This window comes from Cyprinus carpio, chromosome A16 (genome assembly GCF_018340385.1).
Source record: "Cyprinus carpio isolate SPL01 chromosome A16, ASM1834038v1, whole genome shotgun sequence".
NCBI classification, from domain to species: domain Eukaryota; kingdom Metazoa; phylum Chordata; class Actinopteri; order Cypriniformes; family Cyprinidae; genus Cyprinus; species Cyprinus carpio.
The window spans coordinates 1,910,381-1,936,496 of NC_056587.1; the positions used below are offsets into that span (position 1 = coordinate 1,910,381).

General features: G+C 37.0%; 1 protein-coding gene across 1 annotated transcript; it reads left to right on the plus strand.

Moving 5' to 3' along the window:
• Positions 1-21,370: 21,370 nt before the first annotated feature.
• Positions 21,371-23,270, plus strand: LOC109113693 (cholecystokinin). Its single transcript, XM_019126516.2, has 3 exons — positions 21,371-21,491; positions 22,254-22,496; positions 22,833-23,270. The coding sequence occupies exons 2-3, from the start codon at positions 22,256-22,258 to the stop codon at positions 22,961-22,963; spliced, it is 372 nt and encodes a 123-aa protein (XP_018982061.1). The 5' UTR covers positions 21,371-21,491; positions 22,254-22,255; the 3' UTR covers positions 22,964-23,270.
• Positions 23,271-26,116: the final 2,846 nt, after the last annotated feature.

Sequence of the window (26,116 nt, forward strand, 5' to 3'; positions counted from 1 at the left end):
TTAACCACTGATTTCTAGTTGTGTCCTCTTTTGGAAGGCCAAACAAAGTATTTTCGCTTTCACGATGAAACAGCATCTCCACAACATGGCACCGGCGGCAACAGTGAGAATCATTGGCGTGAACATTTCGGCGGCGTTATGCAAATCTTCCCACATCGTGACGTAGACGTGGGGGCGTGTTTAAACGAGGCATTTTAGGAGGGCATGGACAAGTCTGAACTTTTGTAAAGAATATCTCTTTGGGATTGAGACTTTAGTCTTTGCAACTTTACAGTAACAGCTTGTAACACTCCAAAGAGAAAGGAAAACTTGAAATCGCATCATATGACCCCTTTAAGTCAAGTCAAGTCAAGGGACCTTTATTTATATAGTGCTTACAATACAATTAAGATTGTGTCAAAGTAGCTTTACAGTGTTAAACAGAAAAAAATGTGTGCTGATAATGCAAGAATTCAAAGAAAAGCAGTCAGTTTATCAGTTAAAGTTCAGTTCTCCTCTGGCCAGACAAAACCAGCATGGTATAGTTACAACCCAAGGCTACAACACAAGTCAGATTGTGCAGAGGACACGTCTGGTTCTCGTGGTCTTGAGCTGATGGCCGACTAGGTCCTCACAGGGGATCTGTCTCTAGAGTTTATCTAGTTGACATGGTCTCCGCTGACATTCAGGGCTGACTGGATCCAGGTGACTTCAGTGACCATCTGATCTGGATACGGATTGGATCTGGATGGCTACGGTAAATCACATTTAATTCTAATTTTTCACAAATAATTTAAGAGTTCTAACACTACTACCATCTTTCTTACATGAACATGAAATGACATAGGCATATTTCAACAACTCCAATCATTTTATTATTATTATTATTATTAACGTTATAATTTTGACGAAACATCTCAACAGACAATTAAATGTGAATCAACCAAATTACAATAGGTTCCACACTTGAAAATACTTTTTTTAAGGATCAGTAGAAATGAATCCTTAAATTAATAATGACCGTTTTTTTTTTTGTGTGTTTGTTTATTTGAAGGACTAACTTTTTTTTGTGGGTGGATATATTTCTTTTTTTTTTTTCTTTTGGTCATTCCACACTCTTTCATAACTGAGAATAGATATGGGTTGAGCCCACAATTTGGAGATAAATCGGTCTGGCGATTCAGTCATTCATGAAATTCTACTGTCTGTAATGAGTCATGCGTGTCTTACTCACCCACAGTCTCAATTTTGAACACTACAGTGACATGCTAGACCTCACTTATGACACTGATGTCATGAAGATAAAAGAGAATGTGAAGTTCTGTAATAAGTGGATGGAACCACTATAGATCGAATTCTATCTGATTCTGTGCAGCACTCAAAAAAAGGCAATCTGATACTGTTGGAAATTGTCTCCTGGTAATATATATATATATATATATATATATATATATATATATATATATATATATATATATGAACTCCAACAATCACACCTTTGACAGCTTTTTAAAGACCAAATATTAACACTGACTTTTTAGTTATCATAATCATTCTTAGATCAACTGAATAGTGGCAACCCCCCATTTTTTTCAAGTGTTTCAATGATATTAATAGTTTAAGAGATGTGTTTTGCTGTCTATTTCTCATGTAAAATGTGATTATAGCATAATTAATATAAATGAATATAAAAATAATATCAATAGTCGTATATGCTAATTATGCTAATAAATCAAACAGCGGCATAGACCTACATTTATACAGCTTAACAAATCTTCTTGGAGTTACGTAAACTAAATTGTCGGCAAAAATCATGGCAAATTTTAAGTCATGTCAACAATTAGTGGAGACCAGGGATGACGATTTTTGATCTAACATCAGTAACAGTATATTACCTTGTGATTTTAATAAACTTCGCTTTTAAGAGCAGTAGTAGCAGTGTGCCGATTTTTGTTTATTGACAGTGAAACACTAAAGAACATGGATATGCAAAAATGGACATGCATTTTTGTTAATTAAAGCATTTGTTCAACATATACTTTTATACCAAACCTAATCAACCCCTTAGGCTACTTCAACCCCACACATTGTTTAAAGGAATATAACTCAAAAAGAAAAGAAAAAAGAAAGCCATTTAATATATATATATATATATATATATATATATATATATATATTAATATATATATATGTGTGTGTGTGTGTGTGTGTGTGTGTATATATATGGATTTGAAGATTCTGCAGTGTCATTAAACAGAAAAACTGCTCTCACAAAAAGTTTATGCTCAATGTATGCAAATCCTTAAATTTGAGATCCAAGACTGAATATTATTTAAATGCATTTTCCAACATATCTTTCAACAGACAGGGCAGCTTTAATGGTTTGTAGCTTTATCATCCAAATGTGGTGTCTTTCTGAAACACTCGTGAATGTTGTTTTAGATCATATTAACCATGAACATGTTCACCTTTATAAACCCTTAACCTGACTTAGTGCCGATCCACATCATCTCACCACCTCATCATTACAGTGTTCCGTTTCATTTCAGGAACTGCCAATATCACTTTAACAAGCAGAGCCCTCAGGTCAAAATATCAGCAAAAGATATATTCTGCTGAAAGTCAGACAACCTCCTTCATTCAAAACTCATAGATGCTAGGAAATGACAAGTTCAATATATGGAAAAGAAATTGATATTCAAATACAGTATTGTTGAGAAATATCAACACTACTTTTCATTTGTTTCAGTGGTTTTTCCTTTTCTGTTCAGTTCAATTCAAATTTATTTGTATAGTGCTTTTCACAATGCACATTGTTTCAAAGCAGCTTTACAGAAAATGCATGTGTCTACATTACAGTTTAGAGTGATCTGTTATCAGAAGTGAATGTGTATTTCACAATTCAAGGTAATAGAATCATACAGTGAGCTAACATGAATTAATTTCAGGCAGAATCTCATTAAAGCAATTATTACAAGTGTGATCATAATGATTAAAATATAGAGAAAATTTGGCAGCTGTGCATATTGATTCAAGTTGGCGTCATCTGGGGTCCTCGCAGGGGTCAGCATCATCTCTTCAAAGGTGTTGGGTCATCTGAAGTCTTTCTATGAGGCTGGATCCACTTTCTGTCTGGGGAGTGATTAAAAGATCATATGAAAACCAGTCTTCAGGACACAAAAAGAGAGATTTATCTAACATCACCTTATACTTTCTAACTCATAAGACTCAAGATGGTGGTACACTGGGGAAATCTAACACCTTCACACAACTTATTATATGTTGTACCAAGATCAAAACATCAATAAAGTTTACACAAGCAATTTAAATTAAGAACCCATTAACTGAAAGAGTTAATTTAGGATTCCATCCATTATAAGCAGGCGAAGACAGTTTGATAATAAAACAACAAATTCTTATAAGATATGCTGAAATAAGTATTATATATATATATATATATATATATATATATATATATATATATATATATATATATATATATTATATATATATATATATATATACGGAACATAAAAGAAGACATTTTAAGAAATGTGTCCATATAATGGAAGTCAGTGGCCATCAACACTATTTAGTTTTTCAAAGCATATTCTTTTGTGCTTCACAGAAGAGATTAATGCAGATTTTAATCAACATGTGGGTGAATTTTAGGTGAACTACCTCTTTTAAGTTTTTGTGATATTTTGTAATTAACTTGTAAATAAATGATAGGTCAATTCAGAATTATAGCTGAAAGGTTTTCTTTTAACTCTTAACAATATATTTGTCGGTATCTGAGGCTGTGACGAAAACCTTTGTGTCTTTGTGTTCCGTCAAGCAAGATTTCATAACCGGTCAGGAGTGTAGGGACATACTGCGTTCCTGTTTTTACGGCAGTGATTTGATTCTGATGGACATAGTAGAGAAAACATTATGATGCAATCAGTTTTCTTCATCTCAAGCAAAGACTATTCTTATTCTTGCCTACCGAGAGCACCCAGGCTATTCAGTGACCCAAATGGAACTCCATCTCCACCTCAACCAGAGCAGGTGATGCTGGAGAGAACAAAACATTCAATTTAAATAAGAAATTCAATGAAGTGATTATATGCCTGAAGAATTATTTATTGGCAGTTGCACGGTTTTGCACACATATTTGCCTATAATCTAATGTTCCTCGAACATAATATAAAATCCATCCAATGTTTTTATGGGTAAACAAGCACTTCACATTCCACCCCCCTTGGGCAAACACGTAGCATCTGCCATCATTTCCACTGTAGACAGCTACTGTACTTATCAATGGTCACTCTAATAAATGCATTAACCACCTCTAATAATGCTCGCTGTTCAATTGATCTGCGACAGACAGTGTTAGTTTAGCTTTTGGGTTATTTAACTAATCGCTTCCTCACCTTAGGTTCACACTAATAAATCAGAATTTTAACATGGAACTTGTTCTTCCTGTGATTAAGAAAGTAAATATAGTTTATGAAGAGTTTGAATTAAAATTAAAATTAAAAATGAATTAAAAAATAAATAAAAATATGTATTTTGTGTGTATTATAACTATAAATTATAAAGACCATACATTAATACATATTATTAAACGGCTCTGTGGAATACTTGATTCTGATTGGTCAGTCGCGACATTCCGAGGTATTTTATCCCTGGATAACAACCTGTTAAAGCTATAAACACAGCTCATCCGGGTAACAGTACTCTTGCTTGAATTATTTTTTTTTTGGTGGAAGCTTTGTGTTTGTTTAGCTAATAAAATATTAAAACTCGATTCAAAATGGTGTACAATTGTTTAATTATTTCATCCTGGTATCGCGGACTCGCTCCCGTTTCATACAAACCCACCTGCTGCCATTTTGCTACGATTGTTTTATACACTGTAATGGATTCGCGTCAGGGTCCTGATCACCCTGTCGGGGTTTATTCTGTGAGAACAACCGGCTGGATGTACACTATCCCTTACTTAAAATATTAAATAAACTGTAAAATTAAAAATATATATTTAATAATTAACAATTTAAATAATTTTAAGGGTATGATTGTGTATAGAAATACATCTTTAAGCAGAGCAGCAACACAAACATGTTCACTTCCTGACCAATAAGAGGCAGGAATTGTTCCTGATGCCTGATTAAACCCATGTGACATGTGTCAGCTCTGTATTACCAGAAGTTGTTTTATTTGCTGCTTTCGTATCTCCCCAGACACTTTGACATTTGCATGCCAGCACACACACGTTTCAGTCGGCAAATTTGCGTTGACTGAAATGTACCTGACTTTTGATGACGTTCTTCTCTTTTTCTATCCAGGCGGATATGAGAGCACTTAAGGCCTCCAGGGACATTTTCATGAACTGCTATTTTGCCTTCGGTCTGTTGGGTCCTTGTCTCGTTGGTCTGTTCCTATCTACTCGAGTGTTTTTCTCAGACTGCCAGCATCCGGCCTGCAGGCTTCAAAAATACATTATACTTTCTTCCACTCCGCAGTGTTTAAGAGATGACAGAAATATGTTGTAAATGAGCTTTCCACATGAGAAAGATCAAATAAACCAACTTTAACATATTGAGATATGGTCCAGGTGTGTACTTTACAGTGATGCAAAATGACAAAAACAGAGGAATATTTGAATGAAAACAGTATTTTTATTGAATTAATATGTTGTCATATTTGCTTATTTTACTCAGACTAAAATGATGTCTTTAGTAAAAGAAATTTCAGAAAAAAAACATTTTCTATTAAATATTTAAATTATTAAAAAATAATAATAGCAATAGTAATAGTGAATGTAATAGTGAATGTAAGGGTCTTGACCATAGGGTCACCACAACCACCTCCTGCTCTCAGTTTTATATTCTTTCTTCCACCTCCAACAACAAAAATAAATGTGTGACTTTTCTTTCACACATTTAAATTCACCAATGGCATGTCTTTTCTGCTATCATACACGTAGCTCCAAACAAGAGCAGCTGGAGAAAAAGAGCTGCGAGCAGTAAAAGCCTGTGACCTCACTTACACTCTGAAGCATTGCTTATGTTTCAAATCATATTAGGAGTCTCTCATAAAGTCAAAGAACTCTTAATTGCAAACTTCCATGCGCTCTTGTCGCTAAAATGTTTGTCACATAATTATTGCACTTGAAGCTGTTTATATAAGAGTGCCTTCTCTAATTATCGCTCAGATAAATGTTATTGTTAATAATATTGTCAGAGCTCGTGTTGCTTCAGACTATTGGCTCTAGGACAAAATTAACATCGGGGCAAAACACACACACACACACCAATATGAAAGCGTCGTCAATTAAACACTACAATGCCTAAGAGCCACCTGAAAGATGTTCACTTTCTTTGGAAAAACACAGCATGTGATGTAGATTGAGAAAATGCATGGAACACACTGTACATGCATTATGAAGGAACTAATAAGTAATACTATAAAAGGTAACATATTAAACACATAAAAAATAAATATTGGTATTTAAGCTCTGACTGCAGATCCTTTAGAATCTCTGACATTTGTCTTAAAATTGAGTTTCCAGTGATGCTTCCAGTGACGTCATATTTTATTTTATTTTTTTTTCTACATTGAAAGAGGAAATGCTGAGAAATCCAGTTATGTGGTTGGGATTTTGGACCAATGAAATTTCAAGTGGATGGTGCAACCCAGTTTAACAAGATAGAAATTAAGAATTAAGCAAAATGTATGGTTGTTTGCCTGGAAGTCACAATAGCATCTGAAGGACTAAAACGCAACCACTGGTTGAGCTAGTGTTGCTATGTTGAGCTATGCTCAAATAATCACAGCAATTAATTATTATTAATTATACAGTAATTATTTTAACAATTTAATATCTTTATGGGCATTAGACTTTTAGCTAATGGAACAAGGTTTGTGTAAAGGGTGGCTGGTTAAGTTTAGCTAAATGCTTGCTAAACAGATTATAATTTTGGTGCAAAAATATGTTTTTATTGCCTCAACACTCACATTAGTATACTACTCTTCAGTATATCATAAAACAGGATATTTCTTGAATCATAAATAAACAAGGAAAAACTATTTTTTTTTTTAAAGAAAATACTTCATTTATTAAAACAGTATAATATAAACAGATTGAACTGTGTTCCGTTATAATCAAATTGACCCCTGTACACTGTTGACCCTTTAACCAACCCTTAAACCTACTCATACCACCAAACCTGTCCCTAACCTTACCCCATCACACACCTCAATAGCAGCAAAACAAGCTTTTAATCATTTTATAACATCTGTTAAAATCATTTGTAGATTTTTAATAAGTGCTTGATCATATGGAATTGGAAGTTTAATGACATTTGTAAGTATTTTAACTTACATGAAATAATGATTTGTTAAACATTGTATAATTTTTAATAAGTTTATTAGCAAACATTAACAAGCACATTATCCCACGTTTCTAACTCTTTGAATATATATTAACTAATGATCCATTATGCATTATATAATGTTTGTTAATGATTTATAAAAGAAAGCTATTATAAAGTGTTACCATTTTTGTATTATTTAGTAATAATGTAATCATATATTTACATATTAAATACCCAAACAGATGTATAATCAACATAAATTCATAGTCATTTTAAGACAAGACACCACATGTAAACAGGGTATAAACTGTAACTAATATATATTGCCATACTTTCCCAGTTGATTCATTAAAACCTGACTGACTGAATTTTAACAACTTTATAATAATGGACATATTATAAGGTGTGGTATTCATCTTATATTCCCACACTAAATGCTTTATAAAGGGAAAAAAACAAATTCTGATGTATCATTTACTCTAAAGGGTTCTAGCTCACTAGTAGTTTTGAGCACAATTAAAGCAACATTACGGTAATCTATCAAACCCATGTCACTCCAATACTCTGCTTGTGAGTGTGTGGTTGTCTCACACTCCTATCTGTCTGTCCTTTCCCTTGGGGACACTTTAGCATGTCACTGGAGTCACTCCATCATTCCATAGCCTGGCTAGGTGTGTGGCAGCTTCTTTCAAGACTGCAGAGGAGCAATCTGTACAGATGTGCAACGGGCAAGCGTTTTGTGCTTCATTAGACTTCAAAATGTTTTTTTTTTTTCATCTTTCATTTAGCTCTTTCACTCTCCAGAAACTCTGAGGTTAAAAAAAAACAGAACACTTTTTGCTGAAAAACAAACACTGAAATACTGTGCTCTCAATAACACAGAGGTCTTGCCTCCATTGTGAGTGTGGTTTGTTTGGGAAGAGCATAATGTGCATTATGCATTGCGTAATTGGATTGACTTTGCCTTTGCAGTGAGAATGAAAGGACAAAAGTCAATATGGGTGCTTGTCACAATAGCCATGACTCACTAAAATGAATAAACCACTCAACATGTCTTTATAGCACAGCTACAAATGCTGGTAACATTGTCCAAACAAGTTGTATGACCTCTGTTGTTTCTCGGTTGGGGGGATCTATGTAAACACAACTTGAAATGGCTTTTGTAACCCAGGTTACCAGTAGCATTTAAACATGATTAGATGAGATAAATAAGAAGATATTATTATTTTTTTCTATTTTCTATTTTATGTATTTTATAATGTTTTCATGGGCATTTCAATAGCCAATTAAATTATTTTGTATTGGGAAGATTGACCAATGAGGATTTAGTATGTTTTATAGCACATTTTCAGTTTCCAGATCTTGCACAAGGTTAGGAGCTCACACTCTCTCTGATCGGCGGAGTGGAAGACACAATTTTGGTCTCTCCCGAGAAATTTGAGAATTTAATGTGTCAAGTAGTGATATTTGATTCAAATTAAAGGGATGATGTAGCAAGCAAAGAAATCAAGGTTGATGGGAAAAAGAGACTTTTGGGAGTGATTTATAATTTGTGACACAGTTGATAAGGCCCCGTATTTTACTTTAAAATTACTAATTTTGAATCAACTAATTTTGAAAACTGAGGTTTAAATTTCTGTGAATGCATTTATATGTGAATCTAATTGGATTTATTTGTTTTATTTCTTCTAATTGTTCATTGATCAAATGTTTTCTTTTGCAAATTTGAAACAAGGAGGAGAAATCAATTTAACAAATAAAAAAATGGTATCAAATAAGGAATTTGAACTTATTATTTAATTGAATTAATTTTTCATTCATAAGGTGAATTCAGTGTTAGTTAGTATTTTTTTTTTTTTTTTTTTAGAAATTTATTCTTCTGATTAGACTGGTCCATTCTCAGACTTTTCTTTTGTCTGTATCAAATTGAGCGAAGTGTTACATTTTACTTTCTAATTTGGTCAGGTTTATGTCTGTGATTTGTTCTTTCTTGCGTTTTGGGATGAATTGCAATAACTTTGTTAGATAGAACCATTATACATGTCAAACAACGTGGACTGAGTTTATCACTTTTTTCACATTTACATGCTGTTCCAGCTTTTACTATGACAAAACTTTGGCTCTTGTCTCTTGTACACCATTAAACTTGTGTCTAGAAAAGGTCACTTTTCACAGAAAATGTCCAGAAGGCTGTTAAACATGTTGATCCAGACAATTGATCTTAACGTGCTACTGTAAAGAAGGGCTGTTTGTTCAATAACTGTGAGACCGGCCATTGGGCATTTCAAAGAGAACTTCAGAACTGTTCAGGTGGAAAATTGCATGTTGGAAGAACAAACATTAATGTGAAAGGCTATTGATCATTGTATCAGTGCAATAAAGTTTTTTTTTTCTTCTTTTTTTTTTCTTTTTTTTTTCTTATTTAGCAATCAATATTAATCAGCTCCTATTATGTGTATTGTGTCTGCTAGATACATATTTTGAAAATGGCAGTGCTAATAGCAAACGGTACAGTTTAATGTGTCTCATTTTGTTCTTTGGTGCATAGCAGAGAGTTAGAGAGAGAAAGCAGAAAAAAGTGCCCTGAAGCTGGTCAGTTGGATCTAAAAAGGTGTTACTGTGTGAACTGTGGTCAGTCTAGCCTGCTAAATTGTGTCCCCTCTGCCATGAAAAACTGTTCAGAAACACTCAGCTAAAACTATATCTATCTATATTTTGACTCAGAATATCAGCTGTATTTAAAAATGGAAGAGGAATAATCTCTCTTAAACACAACAACAACATATCATATATGTTATGTCCAGATGTTCAAAAGCTTGTGTTTCTATTCAGATTTCAAAAGAAGGACAAAAGAAAGGCAAAAGTTGAACAGAAAGACAAGGGAAGAAAGTGTAAGATACATGTCTTAGTCATCCACAAAGAATGGGATTAAAATGAAGTTAGAATTTGCCTTTAGGTTCTGTTTAATGTGGATTAAAAATCCCCCGACCTTTTATCATTGCAAAATGTGAATGCTAATGAAGAAAAAGGGCTATGTGCAACACAAGGCAGGACAAATACTGCATTCGCCTTTATTCACTCTTAAATCAAATCATTTATCAATGCATGTATACACAAATGACATTAAATATGAAGACATGAATCTCAAAAAATCAGCTAATGTGAAACCTCATCTGTTCTCATGTCACATGACCAAATGTCATGACATTGTAAGAACCAATATGTGACCCCTGACCACAAAACCAGTCTTAAGTCGCTGGTTTATATTTGTAGCAATAGCCGAAAATACATTGTGTGGGTCAAAATTATTGATTTTTCTTTTATGCCAAAAATCATTAGGACATTAAGTAAAGATCATGTTCCATGAAGATATTTTGTAAATTTCCTACCGTAAATATATCAAAGCTTAATTTTTAATTAGTAATATGCATTGCAAAGAACTTCATTTGGACATCTTTAAAGGTGATTTTATCAATATCTTGATTTTTTTTGCACCCTCAGATTCCAGATTTTCAAATAGTTGTATCTCTGCCAAATATTCTCATATCATAACAAACCATACATCAATGGAAAGCATATTCATTCATCTTTCAGATGATGTGTAAATCTCAATTTCGATAAATGGACCCTTATGACTGGTTTTGTGGTCTAGGGTCACATATGGGATTGTGTTGCCATATTTGATGTGTTCTTTGTATGCATTTTGAATTGATTTGATTTTTTTGTTCATAAAGTTAATAAAGGATTGATTTAGTATCTGTTTACCATTCAAAGTGATTGTAAGGTTTCTGAAGAATGTAACAGTTGAGTCATGTTGATTCATTTTACACTACCATGAAAGTATATTTTTGGTTCTTGGTTTTGGACCCAACAGATCATAATATGGATAAAAACAACTGAAACATGTATTCAAAATATCTTCTTTTGTGTTCTGCAGAAGAAAGGCTTATGATTTTATAACAACATGATAGTGAGTAAGTACATGATGAAAGAATTCCTAATTTTTGATGAAATATCATATAATAAATCATATCGACATTTAAGAATTTTACTTGAATAAACCAACTGGATTCATTTTGTAGTTTTCAAGTTGTAGGACAAGTAGGTCACAGATACGGGATGAGGGGCTTGCAAAAGATACCCAGTACTCTCACAATAATATGGATACAGTGTTTCTGCACTATTAGCATCATCTCTGCACTGATAATAGCTGCTTCCTGTCGCCTCTACAGCTTCTACTGGCTTCATTTGCTTAACATTGACTCATTGTTTTCCATTACCAGAAACATTACAGAAGCCACAACAGTAATGCATTCTATTCACAGTAATTCTATTCTATTCATGTGTTGTAATGTGTCTAATGGGTGTTTCTGTGTTACTGAATCAATTTCACAGAAGCATTTGCTTGCAACTGATTTTGTTAGTATATGGGCTAATATATGGTGCACCAAGTGTAACCAGACTGATTTTGTGTAGTGAATGAATGCAGTATTTGATGACCAAATTTACATTTTTATTTCTTATACTGAAAGACAAATACCAATTGCATTTCATCAAATGAAAAGTGAAAAACAATGTCAGTACTTGCATTTGTCTTTTAGAGTTTTGTTTCACAAAATGCATTTTGTCTAGATGTTTTTGTGATTCTTTTAATTTTAATTGAATACGTACATTTAATTCTTTTAATTTAATCATTCAAAATGTCACAAAATATATTTAGTCTGCAAAATTTGTATTTTGTATTGTATTTCTTTCTTGAAAATAAAAAAGATGTTTCCTTCAAAAAATGAAAATTTTGTGCTGTGCTTTTTCAACATGTAGGTATATTTCCTGGGAATGTGCGGGACTTCTCATTCTTAAACAGTTAGGTGAATAACTACAAGAATAAAGTGCAGTAAACTGTAAAACAATTTGCACTACAAAACCAATAGATTTATTAGTTCAAAAAATAAAATGATATGGCAACAAACCCAAGTTTGCAGTAACAAACAGTATAATGGACTGTTTTTGTACAGTTGAAATAAATAGAAGCAGCTTATTATCTTACCTTAACAAATAAGGTGTACAGAAATTGAATATACAATAAAAAAAAAAAATAATAAATAAAAAAAGTGTCGTGGACAAAATGCATTCTGTGATTCAGACAACCCTATTTGTTAACCAAATACTAATTGAAAGTTTCATTATTTAATGGTTAAAATGCTTTTTGTCACATGTTGAGTGTATTTGTCCATCAATTTCCCCTATAAACCAATCTACAAAATAAAAAGTGCATTCACCTTTATGAGGGAATGGATTTTGAATTTTGTGCACAAATACATTTTTTACAACATGCAACTTGCTATTGTCCATCTAACATGCATACATATAAGTGTAACTGCATTTTGACATTAAATACTGTATTTCGTGTCACAAAATTCATTTAGTCAAAAAAAAACAAAAAACAATCAGCTACAATGTACTTATTGTGTGCATAGTGTATTGCAAAACACATTTGCTTCTGAGGTGATGTACGGTTAAGATTAGGGACAAGTTTGGTGGTATGGTACGGTTAAAGCGTGGGTTATGGGTAGGTTTGACAATGTAATTACAGATGTAACTACAGAAATTATTTATATTTGTAGTTATATATGTAATTACATACTGTTTTTTTTATGTAAGTACAACATAAAAACATGTATGCAGACAATAAGTACATTGGGTAACACTTTAGAATAATGATCCAATGTTAACAAGTAACTATGCAGGAAGTAATAGGTAGTACATTAACACTGAACAATACTATTAACTAATATGGAAGCAAGCTTAACTAAGCAGTAAGTAATTATATTAATAATGTAATTAATAATGTTTGTATTATTTAAATATTCATCTAGTTCTTTTCGTCTTACCCTCTTGTTTGCATTTTTTTTTTTTTTTGGTTGATATTTTCAAGTTATTTGTGTTGGTTAATTTTTTTATTTTTTTATTTTTTTTTTTTTTTTTTTTTTTTATTTTTGTTTTTTATTTTTTTTTTTGTTTTGTCTTTCCTGTTTTGTGTCTTGGATTTTATCTGTGTTCTTGTTGAGCCTTGTTCTGTCTTGTCCTGTTGTATTGTTCCTGTATGACCTGTATGAGTTCCTGTCCTGATCTGTTTTCTATGAGTTCCTGTCTGCCAGTTACCCCTACAGTACTTGGCATTTGGTCTGCTTCAGAGTTCAGTATCTGAGCTCAGCTTTATGGTGCCTTGCTCTGTCCTCCCATTTGCCCGGTCTTGCCGCTTCCTCTGCAGCTCTTCTGCTAGTTGATGTCCAAGGCTGTTCCAGGGGTCTTTCCGAGCTGTCTCATTTGTTACCTGTGTTCCTGCTGTTGTATCACCTGCAGACCTCAATACCCTCTTGTGTCTGTCTGTCTTCTAAATAAATTGGGTCCTCCTTCCAGATCCCTGACACATGCAGAATATGTGCTTTAAATAAACAGCCAATATGCTAATAATATGCATGATAACAAGCAACCAGTTAATAGTGAGAATTGGTCCCTAAACTAAAGTGTTGCCAATTTTACTGTATTTAAAACCAATCAGCTGTGTTCTGTAACACAAGCACATTATAACTAATCTTCTCAGAATTACATTTAGGTTTTAGCATTCTGGATGATTACAACGATCATCTGGTATTCCAATTTGTGCTGTCCATTTATTATTATTAAAACTTCTCTCTACTGGTGTCCTTCTATGGCTATGAAGATCTAGTCTTGCTGAAAGCCCTCATACTTTGCCTACGTATGATTGACATCTACCCAGAGGCCTCTGAGGGATCCCTGTGGCAAGGGGGCAGGTGGTGACAATGAAGCTGCTGTTTCTCTGACTCACACACTCAAAGTAATTGCCCTACTCATGCGCCAGCATCCTTGCATCCACTCAAAATGATGAACTCTGCCACTGGATTATTTAATGAATCATGTTTCCCTGTTTTTGTGGAGATTATTTTGGAGTGTTGAATGCCAGTTGTTCTGTAGGACCGAAGCTCATTGCTATTCATTATGCAGTGGTTGTTCTGTTGAGATGCTGAGAGGAGATGCTTTAGGGACCAGCAGACTTGACCAAATCAGAAAGACAACATCTAATTTGCACTATGTGTATGAAATTGTTTAGTGTGTGAATCATTTTCTGAACTACTTTAGTATCTAGAGGTTAGAGGTTTAGAACAAGGTTACATTAGTATAGTGTAATATAGGCGTTATATTCAACATATATTTAAGTTTCATTCCGTATATTTAGACTTTCATTCAATATACTCATGTTTTACTCCATATATTCAGAGTTTCATTCCATATATTCATACTTTCATTCAATATATTCAAGTTTCATTCCATATATTCAGAATTCCATTCAATATGTTCAAGTTTCATTCCATACCATATACTCAAGCTTCATATTATAAATACCATTATTTCCTAAACAGCATGCCATAATATATATATATATATATATATATATATATATATATATATATATATACATATATATATATAACAATGATTTATGTATATATATATATATATATATATATATATATATATATAAATCCTTGTTCATTTGCATTGTTGAGTCTAGACTCTCAAACACAAGTGGATGTTTATTCACACATCATTTTTAGGAGTAGGTGGTCAAGTGTGCAAAACTGCAGAAAAAGACAAACCCACAATGAAAACACATAGAACTGCACTTTAAAATGAGACACGTAGCCTCATTGAGACTTGAAATGTATCATCCTTCCCAATTTATGACTCACAATTGCATACATCATTCACTGACAATATATAATTTATGATTTTTCAAATATTTTATTTAAATTGACAGTCTTTATTTCCAATAAAACTAATTAATATTATTATAGCTAATATTTTTAAATACTCAAAACAAAACTAATGTGGTTTTGGCCAGAAAATTAACTATTTGGCTAATTGTGTGATGCAGGTTTGTTGCTGTGTTAAGAGTTTAGAAAAAGTACTTTAAGCATTGGTTAACGCTTGTTAGCAATTGAAAAAAACTGTAACTACAACTTTTCCTCAAATTCTTAATATGCTGCTTATAAATAGTTAGTTCCCTTTCAGTCGGTCACTCTCGACGTCGGTGATGATGAATTGGGATATCATTTAGATAGATCAATCTACTTAGAGTGTAAACTAAACGAGCCAATGCACACTGGCATGCAATTATTGCATCCAGCTGCTGCTGATCACAGCGTGAGTATAATAAGGCAGCAGGTCCCATGCATACCAGCTTTTCGCTTTGGAGCCGAGCGTTAGTATCGTTCTGCTCAACTGTGTGTGCTGTGAACTACGAGTTCAGCATGCTCTCAGAAGCTTCATGTGTTGGTGAGAAAGCGCTTCAGCGGTGGTCGTTCCCGAGTAGAGTGGGTTGCGCACTTCAGGCTGCACTACCCCCTGTCGTGTTGCAAGTGGCCAATTCCCCTGTGCACCTCAGCACTAAAAGAGCATTTCCTAAAGAGCAAATTTCTCTTAAAGAGCTTCACGGGTGAGTCTTTGTAAAGACGACGGATCGTCCTTATAAGGATGCTGTTTCACCCATGCGTTTCTGGGTGCGGTCGTTACATGGCAATGGGTGATGGTCACGATCACTGCCTCACGTGTCGGGGCGTTACTGCAGGCCGCCCCACCCTTCCTGGCCCCCGTCAAACCTGGCGGTGAGCGGAAGAGCAAGGGACGGCCCTGGGACGGGCGACCCAGAGAGAGGTAGCTGCTTTCTGGGGGATGGTGAAGGCACCTCTCCCTCCCCTGGAGGAGGACCGGGTGAGAATCTGGAAATCTTGACGAGAGAGCGGTTTTCTCTATCTCTGGGTCCCAGGAGGGCACCGAGAGTTGCGGACGGCAAAGCACCTCATCCTCCTCCTTCACCAGATGGTAGCAGCGGGTGGTTCGATAGCGTCAATGAAGGCCCTACTCACACACCCTCTGCCAACCTGTGGAACCAGGTGAGCCTTGCACCCCACACTCACACCCCTCTCTAGCCCACTCACAAGCTGCCCGAGTTGGGTCCACAATTTGCTGCCCCACTGCGGGTATGGCTGTGGTTCGGCTGGTCCCGCTTGTTTCTAAGAGCCTGGTCAGTGCTACCCAGCCCATCTCACTGGCTTCTGCGGACCATCAGCCTTGGCTGTGGTCTTCAGTTCGCCCGGCGTCCCCCCAAGTTCAGTGGTATCCACTTCACTACAGTGAAAGTGTCCGATGTCCCTGTTCTGCAGGTAGAGATCGCAGTCCTACTGGCAAAGGACGAGATAGAGCCAGTCCCTTTAGCCGATATGAGGTCAGGGTTTTACAGCCCTTACTTCATTGTACCCAAGAAAGGCGGTGGGTTACGGCCAATCTTGGATCTGCGAGTTTTGAACAGGGCCCTTCATCAGCTACCATTCAAGATGTTGATGCAGATAAGCATCTTTGGGTGCATCCGTCCCTGAGATTGGTTTGCAGCGATTGACCTGAAGGACACGTACTTTCATGTGTCGATCCTTCTGCGCCACAGACCATGTCAGCGGTTTGCGTTCGAAGGACGGGCATATCAGTACAAGGTCCTGCCCTTCGGGCAGTCCAGGTCTCCCCGTGTCTTCACGAAAGTCGCAGAGGCAGCTCTTGCTCCCCTCAGAGAGCAGGGTGTTCGCATCCTCAACTATCTAGATGTTTGGCTTATACTAGCACGGCCTCAGGATGAGTTGTGCTAGCACAGGGACCTGGTGCTCTGGCACCTCAGCCTGTTGGGCCTTTGGGTCAATGGGGAAAAGAGCAAACTCTCCCTGATGCAGAGGATCACTTTTCTCGGTATGGAGTTGGATTCGGTCGAACAGACGGCACGCCTCACAGAGGGGCATGCGCGGTTGGTGCTAGCCTGCTTGAATACGTTCAAGGGCAGGACAGCGGTCCCACTGAAACAGTGCAGCGTGAAAGCCCGGGTCCACGTTACACCGGCCTGTTACCAAACCCTCACCCCGTGGTCAGATCTTGCATTCCTCCGGGCAGGGGTACCCCTAGAGCAGATCTCCAGGCATGCTGTGGTTCACACAGATGCATCCACCACCAGCTGGGGGGGCCACGTACAATGGGCATGCAGTCTCAGGGGTTTGGACAGGCCCGCAGCTGCATTGGCACATCAATTGCCTAGAGTTGTTAGCAGTGCACCTTGCCTTGAACTGTCTCAAAGGTCACTTATGAGGCAAGAACCTGCTGATCTGAACGGCGTGGTCACATACAGTGACCATTGCGTACATCAACTAACAAGGTGGTCTGCGCTCCCATCGCATGTCACAACTCACCCGCCACCTCCTCCTTTGGAGTCGGAAGGTTCTGAGGTCACTTTGTGCTGTTCACATTCTGGGCCTGCTCAACCGTGTAGCCAACGAGCTGTCTCGAGCAATGCTCCCAAGAGAATGCCGACTCCATCCCCTGATGGTCCAGCTTATTTGGAGATGGTTCGGAGCCACTCAGGTAGACCTCTCTGCTTCTCCAGAGACCTCTCACTGCCAGTTGTTCTCCCTGACCGAGGGAACACTCGGTACGGACGTACTGGCACACAGCTGGCCTTGGGGCCTACACAAATATGTGTTTCCCCCAGTGAGCCTTCTTGCACAGACACTGTGCAAAGTCCGGGAGGACAAGGAGCAAGTCTTGCTAGTGATGCCATATTGACCCACTCGGACCTCGGACCTCATTCCTCTGAGGAAGGATCTACTGACTCAGAGACGTGGCACCGTTTGGCACCCATGTTCAGACCTTTGGAAACTCCATGTCTGGTCCCTGGACGGAGGTTCTAGGTGACCCACCCCAGGAGGAAGTGAACACCATCACTTCGGCAAGAGCACCGTCTACGAGACACGCTTACGCCTTGAAGTGGAACCTGTTCATCGAGTGGTGTTCTTCTCGCTGAGAACACCCCCGAAGATGCCCGATTGCTGTCGTGCTTTCTTTTCTGCAGCAAAGTCCAGGCTGCCGCTATTGCTGCGTACCATGACCCCGTGAATGGGAAGTCTTTAGGTAAGCATGACCTCATCATCAGGTTCCTTAGAGGGGCCAGGAGGTTAAATCCTTCCTGGCCCCCATCTATACCCTCTTGGGACCTGACTGTAGTGCTAAAATCACTATAGCAGGGCCCATTCAAGCCTTTGCATTCAGTTGAGCTAAAGTTTATTTAATTGAAAACTCTGCTCTTGCTTGCATTGGCCTCCATCTAGAGGGTAGGGTACCTGCATGCATTTTCGGTCGACGATTCATGCCTAGAGTTTGGGCCGGCTGACTCCCAGGTAATCCTGAGGCCCTGGCCCGGCTATGTGCCCAAGGTTCCGCATACACCCTCCAAAGACCAAGTGGTGAACCTGCAAGCCCTGCTTCTGGAGGAGGCAGACCCAGCCCTGGCTTTGCTCTGTCCCATCCGAGAATTGAGATGCTACGTAGACTGGACACAAAGCTTCATAACCTCAGACCAGCTCTTTGTCTGTAACGGAGGCTGGCAGAAGGGGAATGCCATCTCTAAGCACAGGATGGCCCACTGGATTGTGGATGCCATAACCCATGCCATAACCCACAGGGTGTGCCCTGCCCGTTCAGGTTGCGAGCTCACTCATCTAGAAGTGTTGCATCCTCCTGGGCACTGGCTTGTGGCGCCTCGCTGACAGATATTTGTAGTGCTGCGGGCTGGGCAACCCCTAACAAGTTTGCTAGATTCTATAACCTTTGTGTAGAGCCGGTATCCTCCTGTGTTCTCACCTCAAACGGGTAGTGGCACCGAGAGGCCCCAGTAAGTGTCAGCTTGCTAAAACTGCTCCAGAGTGTCTGTACTGTAGACCCTGATGAGATCCTCCATCACCCTAGGCGGCCGGATGTGGCAGAACATCCGGCACCAGGCCTTCATGATGAATCTGTGAGAACCGTGGAAGGCTGAGTTCCATATTGAGACCTAAGCGGTACTCGTATGTGTATAGTCCACAGTATAGCCTTAGAGCCCGTGTTTCCCCAACAGACTTCTGCCTTCCCAAGAGGGTTTTAATCATCTCAAATTTCTCCATATACACCTAAACAAATGCTATATGTGTATTTGCTTCCAAAAACTCCTTCAGGAAGGATGGGGCTTCCACAGCACCCCTGTTCCAAGCGGAACAGGTACGTTTTCCCAGTGTTATCCAATCTCACCCAGTGAGGTAGTGCTTTGACAGTGGTGAGTGGAACTACTTGTTCCGAGCCCCAGCCTACACCAAATAGGGGCACAGGCGGCTCGCACAGGGCATTGGAAGGGGCTGCACCCATGGCAACATGAAATATTGTAATAGAAAGACTAAAAACAGTATTTTAAAAATATTATAAATATATAAAATACATATTATAATATAAAAATTACTTTTTACTGTGTATTTGGACTGTCATGGCAGAGTTCCTTTCCTTTCCTTTTCTTTTTTCTTTTCTTTTCTTTTCGTTTCATTTTTATTACTAAAGCAGTTGAAAGTGCTGTGAAACATTTGTCAGGCAAAGGCAAATACTAATCTTACAGAATACATACGCTTGAGGCCAACTGTGTGAGCCGGGCTATAGGTGCTGCATTTACCGGCATCCTGATGATGGAGTCGGTCCTCTTGAAGACAGACTGAGTGGCTGCCTGGAGTCTTATAGAGAATTGTGAGTTATTTTCTCATAGCAGGGAGTTTAGTGGGTGTTCAGAATTCAATGAGCAGAGGATTGGCAAGTTCAAACAAATTTATCCATCCTGCTCCCAGCTGAGTTCTATGTTCTTTTTTTTCTTCCTTCTCTTTGTTATGTTCAGTTTCTGTTAGTCATACATATGCTACAGATGTAGTATAGCAACAAGAAAGCTTCATCATTCATCATTGCATCATAAGAAGTATATGTCATTTTTACTTACACATTATTGAAACATCTTTGCAATGTTATTTAAACGGTTATTTAAGCTATCTGTAGGCTTATTTCTCTCAAAAATGAAAGATATATCATAATTCACTAATTTAGTTCCAAACGTGTATGACTGACTTTCTCATCAAGGACAAAAATGTTTTTTTTTTTTTTTTTTTTTTTTTTTTTTTTTTTTTTTTAGCTACATATTCTTCTTTCCATTCTGTCCTGCTGTGACTGCTTCTCAGGCTATTAAAAAAATATGCAATTTCCGCATGGATATTTCAATGAAACAATGTTATGCATAATTGGAAGACACATGTATAATTACACATTGCATAATTACATGCAAATAACCCTATGCCAAACCCTAATCCTAACCTAACCATATAGTAAGTACATGTAGTTAATTAATATTACTCAGTACTTAAATGTATAATTACACTGTAACAATGACACCTTAAAATAAAGTGTAACCCCCAATGTTTATATTATGTAGAAAAGGAGCAATAAGGATATATACACGATAAAGACATGTGTGCATCTGCATCAGGGCACATTGTAGACTTTTTTATTTTTTAGTCATTCCAGTCCTTTATCGATACAATCTATTATCAGAGATACTATAGTTTATTGTAGTATATTACGTTATTGTATTATATTTCCAATAGATGGTTTAAAATGGCTTATTCTTTACATTAGCAAAGTATTGCATTACATGATTTATTGCATAGTGTCCACTACAGTGTAAAAATTTATAATTCTCATAAAAAAAAAAACATTTGAGAGCCACTGGTATATAGTATCAAACAGTGCAGTGCAAACAGTGTAGTGCACATTTAAGACAACAATATCCATAACATCAACATGTGCATCCTATGGCCAACAAAGGATGGACCCTTATTGGCAGGGGGAAGGGAACCAAGTTGTTGTGGAGGTTTTGTGCATATGTGTAATTAGAATGCTCTGACCTCTGGAAATCCTCGGGACCTCTTGAGTGACATTGTCACAATCAGTATCCTGTGAGGATACCCTTCTGCTCTCGGTTCTGCGTCAAGCTTGCGCAAATACCTCATTCATACACAGACAGTGGAATTGCGCCTGTCGCTATACGTAGGTCAAACAGAGCCAGCCCACTCAGAGCACTATTTAAGGGCCTCCCTTGCACAGTGCAGCGAAGTTTCAGACACACACTTGTTCTGCAGTCAGCGTGTGTTCTCCATCTCTCTCTCCTCCTCCTCTCTACCAGAGTTTCACCTGAAGGTATGATTTCAGTTGTTCCTTAGTTTTGAATGTGGAGTGTTGTATGCTTGGGTTTTCTGTGTAAAATCATGTTTGTTTGTTTGTTCATTTTTTAAACAGGTTACAGTTGTGTCAATTATTGTGTATTATTTAAAATGTGTGCTCATGTTACATAGTCCCATAGTTTTGAATTTTAGTTTGTAGATTTTAATTAGAATAAAAAAGATATGAAGTGAGTGAATGAGATGTGCTAGTGATGCAGGTTCGACAGAAATTTTGATTGAATCCATCTTCAGTTCCTATTGCTGTTGCTTCTTGGCTTGAATTCGAGAGTTATTTCAAGAGTTATCTAATAAAGAGAGAGAGAGAGAGAGAGAGAGAGAGAGAGAGAAATAAAGAAAGAAAGAAAGAAAGAAAGAAAGAAAGAAGGAAAGAAAGAAAGAAAGAAAAAGAAAGAAAGAAAGAAAGAAAGAAAGAAAGAAAGAAAGAAAGAAAATGGGTTTTACGTGAAACTGGTGAACTAAACAGAAAAACCCAGAGATGAGATTTACCCATATGACACGTTGCAGCCCAATTAGTTTGTATATCTGGTGTTTAATTCAAACATATTTACACCTTTTGTCTGTTTGTTCTGGATTTAGTATCTTGGATGGAGGCAGAAAAGACTAATTTCTTTTAGCAATCATTTCTCATTAAAGTGCATTTTGCAAAAGCTAATATGAATAGCATTTTAATGAAGCAATACTAAAGCTCTCAACACGTGTGTGTGTGTGTACATTTCAGCCATGAACACCGGAATCTGTGTGTGTGTGCTGCTGGCTGCCCTCTCCACCAGCAGTTGCCTTTCTCTCCCTACACACTCAGAGGATGGGGGTCAGTCTGATCTCAGGACCGTAGCGGAACACACACGCCACACCCGTGCAGTGCCCTCCAGTGGACAACTCAGCCTGCTGCCCAACCCAGAGGATGATGAAGAGCCCCACAACAGCTTGACTGAACTCCTGGCCAGAATCATCTCCACCAAAGGTGGAATTCTCCTTTCAAATGACTTTATTTTTACTGAACATTTATAAATTGCCCTTCATGCATAAGATGTTATACCCTATAAACTATGATCATGCCATTTCAGTAGCACTCATTTGCATCAACTTTGGTCAGTCATATTTTCCTTTTCGAAATTTTCTATTGAACCTCTACACCAACATGAATTATATAATAATAACGTCACATACAAATAATAATAATAATAATAATAATAAATGTATTTCTTTATTTATATCTAAATAGATAAACATATAAAGAATTTCTAAAGGTTTCTGGGCTTAAATATATGAATAAATTTGTCTTTGTCCATCCATGTAGGTACATATCGCAGAAGTCCCTCTTCGAAAAGCAGGGCCATGGGCACCTCTCACAGAATAAAGGACAGAGATTACTTAGGATGGATGGATTTTGGCCGACGGAGTGCAGAGGAGTATGAATACTCCTCATAAGACCCATTCAACAAATCATAAGATTCAACCTGATTAGTCAATCATCTGTACAGAGTCACCCATTTTAATGTCACTCAAATCACAGTCTGAGAGCTTAGTCTAATGTAAATTTGTGTGTACAATGGCGATGATGCAATATATAAATATATGTATCCATCTATATATATTTATTTTGCAGAAAAAAAAAAAACGAGTGAGAATGTAGTCTCTACTGCTTTTATTCTCATAAGTCATGTACATATGATTTTGTCCTCACTTTAGGCATATCACAGGTGTCTATGAATAAATCATTGCCTTAACTCACTCATCCAAAGTCTCATGGCTATCTTAATTCATTGTGTACTTGAAACATTGTGCAGGGGAAAAATTTTAATAAATAAATCCTGTGACATAGAAATATCCAAGTTTGACCAGTATAATATGCATTTTGGACCATTAAACAACGCCAATAAATAACAGAAAAGTAAAAAACAAGAAGAAAATTGGTAGAAGAAAAACTAAATCATCAGGGCATTTGTCCTTATTCCCATATTAGCTTTTCTTAGCTTTGTAGCTTTGATTTACTATCTTAGCTGAATCCACCTAGGGGCGGTGTTTGTAAATGGCATTTGCCATTTCCTAGCATTTAGAGTTCAGACAAAACATCATGATGATGATCATGGTAGGGGGGTGTGTTATGATGAGTGCTGCTGTTGATTGGATCTCACATCAGGATTATAGTTAGCATAGTTTATACCTGTGTTTTGGTCATTAAAATGTTTCTTTATTATTTTAACAACGGAAAAATCAAAATGGTAGATTTTACAAAAATCATATAAATGTATACATGTATGCATTATTGCAAAAGTAATTTTTAAAAATGTTCTCTTTGTGAATTGTGCGCAATCGCAGTTTATGGTATCAATTATCATGCATCTTTTAGATTAGCTCCCACCTTGCCACTACCCACTTATGCAATAAAAACTGCGCAGGCAAGGTAAGACAAATGTTTTTATATTTAATGCTGTTCACTGTGGATATTATTTAACAGTGCATCATGCACTTTGTTAAGGTATATGTGGATTTATCATTCAGGAATGTCCACAGGGAATTATGCCATACCCTAGGCTTTCATGAAACGCCAACACTGAGCCATTTGTGTGGTGTTGAGGGACGAAGCTAACAGATTACAGTTAACAATCTTATTATGAAAGCTTTCTCTTATTTGCCCCCCGAAGCTAAATGGCTAACATTACAGCACTATTGAAGTAACCTTCAAATCCAATTCTCTTTCTGTTGCCCAAGGGACCGATTAGAGCTCAGGCAATAATACCCGATTCTGCTGTGAGAACGTAGTGAGAGACAGAGAAAGAAACACATGCAGTCGGTTAGACAGGGAGACAACTTTCCATGGTTTATTGTGCAAAACACTTGAGTTAGCACATAATAGATGAATCGTAGGCTGATGATTGCGAGTGAATGAAGGGCTACACCAAACAAAAAGAGCCATTATGCCACAGGTGTGCCTTAGTGAAAGAGATTTCATTTTGTTAGACAATATAAAGTGAACCAATAAATGCACACTTACACACAGTGCCAAACATGAAAAGGTTTGCAACCAGGGCAATTAAATGTGTTCTGGCAATGTAGACACATTGTCTGAGCCAACTAGCCAATTCCCTTATCAAATAAAACCAAAAAAAAACAAAAACATGGTTACTATCAGAGGCGTCATGCCCATTCAAACGCATTATAACCACTCACACATGATTCTGTTGAGCTTATGAATGCAATGACCAATCAGAGGCAAGATGAGTCATCGCTGAATCCCTGAAATTTTGTTCAGTGTGTGCGTCGCTGACTGAATTCAGATCTCCGATGATCTATAAAGGTGCAAAATGCATTTACTACACATATTTGATAATTGAGATATTTCGAGATATCCCCTCCTCCCCATCCACTCGTGCCCCCATAAAAATAATAAGTGCATGATGCCTCTGGTTACTATAGTTAAACCATGGTAACCACAAATTAACCACGGTTTTGCTACACTAACCATAGTTTAACCATGGTATTTGTAGTAAAACTGTGGTTATACAAATGGTAATCAATATGCCACAAAAGAAAAAAAAAGAAAAAGAAAAAATAAACCATGGTTACTACACTTTTACTACAATTAAATCATTGTTAATTTTTCGTAAAGGTAAAATTAGATTTATCTACTATGCCTAGTCCACTGTATCCAAATTTCCTGGATTATATAACAACATATTAGTCCTAACTGATTAACTTACAATTCACTTACTCTTTTAAGCCAATTATTAAATTTAATTTAAAGAATTATTATGACTGGCATGATGGATTATGATGACTGGATGCAACAAACTGACATATATTATTTGGCAGAAATTATGTTGAATGGGTTATACACTGAGGTTTACTACTTGGGGTTTAGGAGTTTGTTCAAATCCCTGATCTAAATATGAGCAATTGAAATGTTGAATAGTTTGTCTCAGCAAACACTGCTAACCATTAATTAATATCTACTATACATTTGTAATAATGCTTACATTTTTGATACTGTCAATATGTTTCTTGCTAGAATTCTGTTTAGCATTGAACACTATTTTAACACATAGTCTAGTGCATGGGGTACCCAATCCTGTTACCATCCCTGCTCCAACACAACTGTCTGTAATTATCAAGTTGTTACAATCACCAGCTGGAGTGCCCGTGAACTCCTCTAGAGGGCACTCTATCCCGTACCTTTGCCATTCACCCCAGACTCTGTTTCCAAGGTTCCATCTGCCTAGGAACTCATTATCTATTGACACCTGTTCCATATCAGGGGCCCGTTTCAATAAGGAGGTTCAACCAACTCTGAGTTAAAACTTGAACTCTGAGTTGACTTATACTCTGAGATGGGAAACTGAATTTTCGGGTTCAGAAAAGCTGAATTGTATAAGTTCAGTCAACTCTGAGCAGGTTGACTCTGAGTTTAGCGTGTGCACCACGACTATGAGAAGTCATGATCAATGGTGCTCCGAAATAACGATTCATCATGGCAACAGCTCCCGCCAAAAAGATGTATGCTTACTTCAGATACAATACAAGTTTAATTCTTATCACTGTTATAATATCACAGGTGAAAACTGGCAGAACTGTAGGTTATTG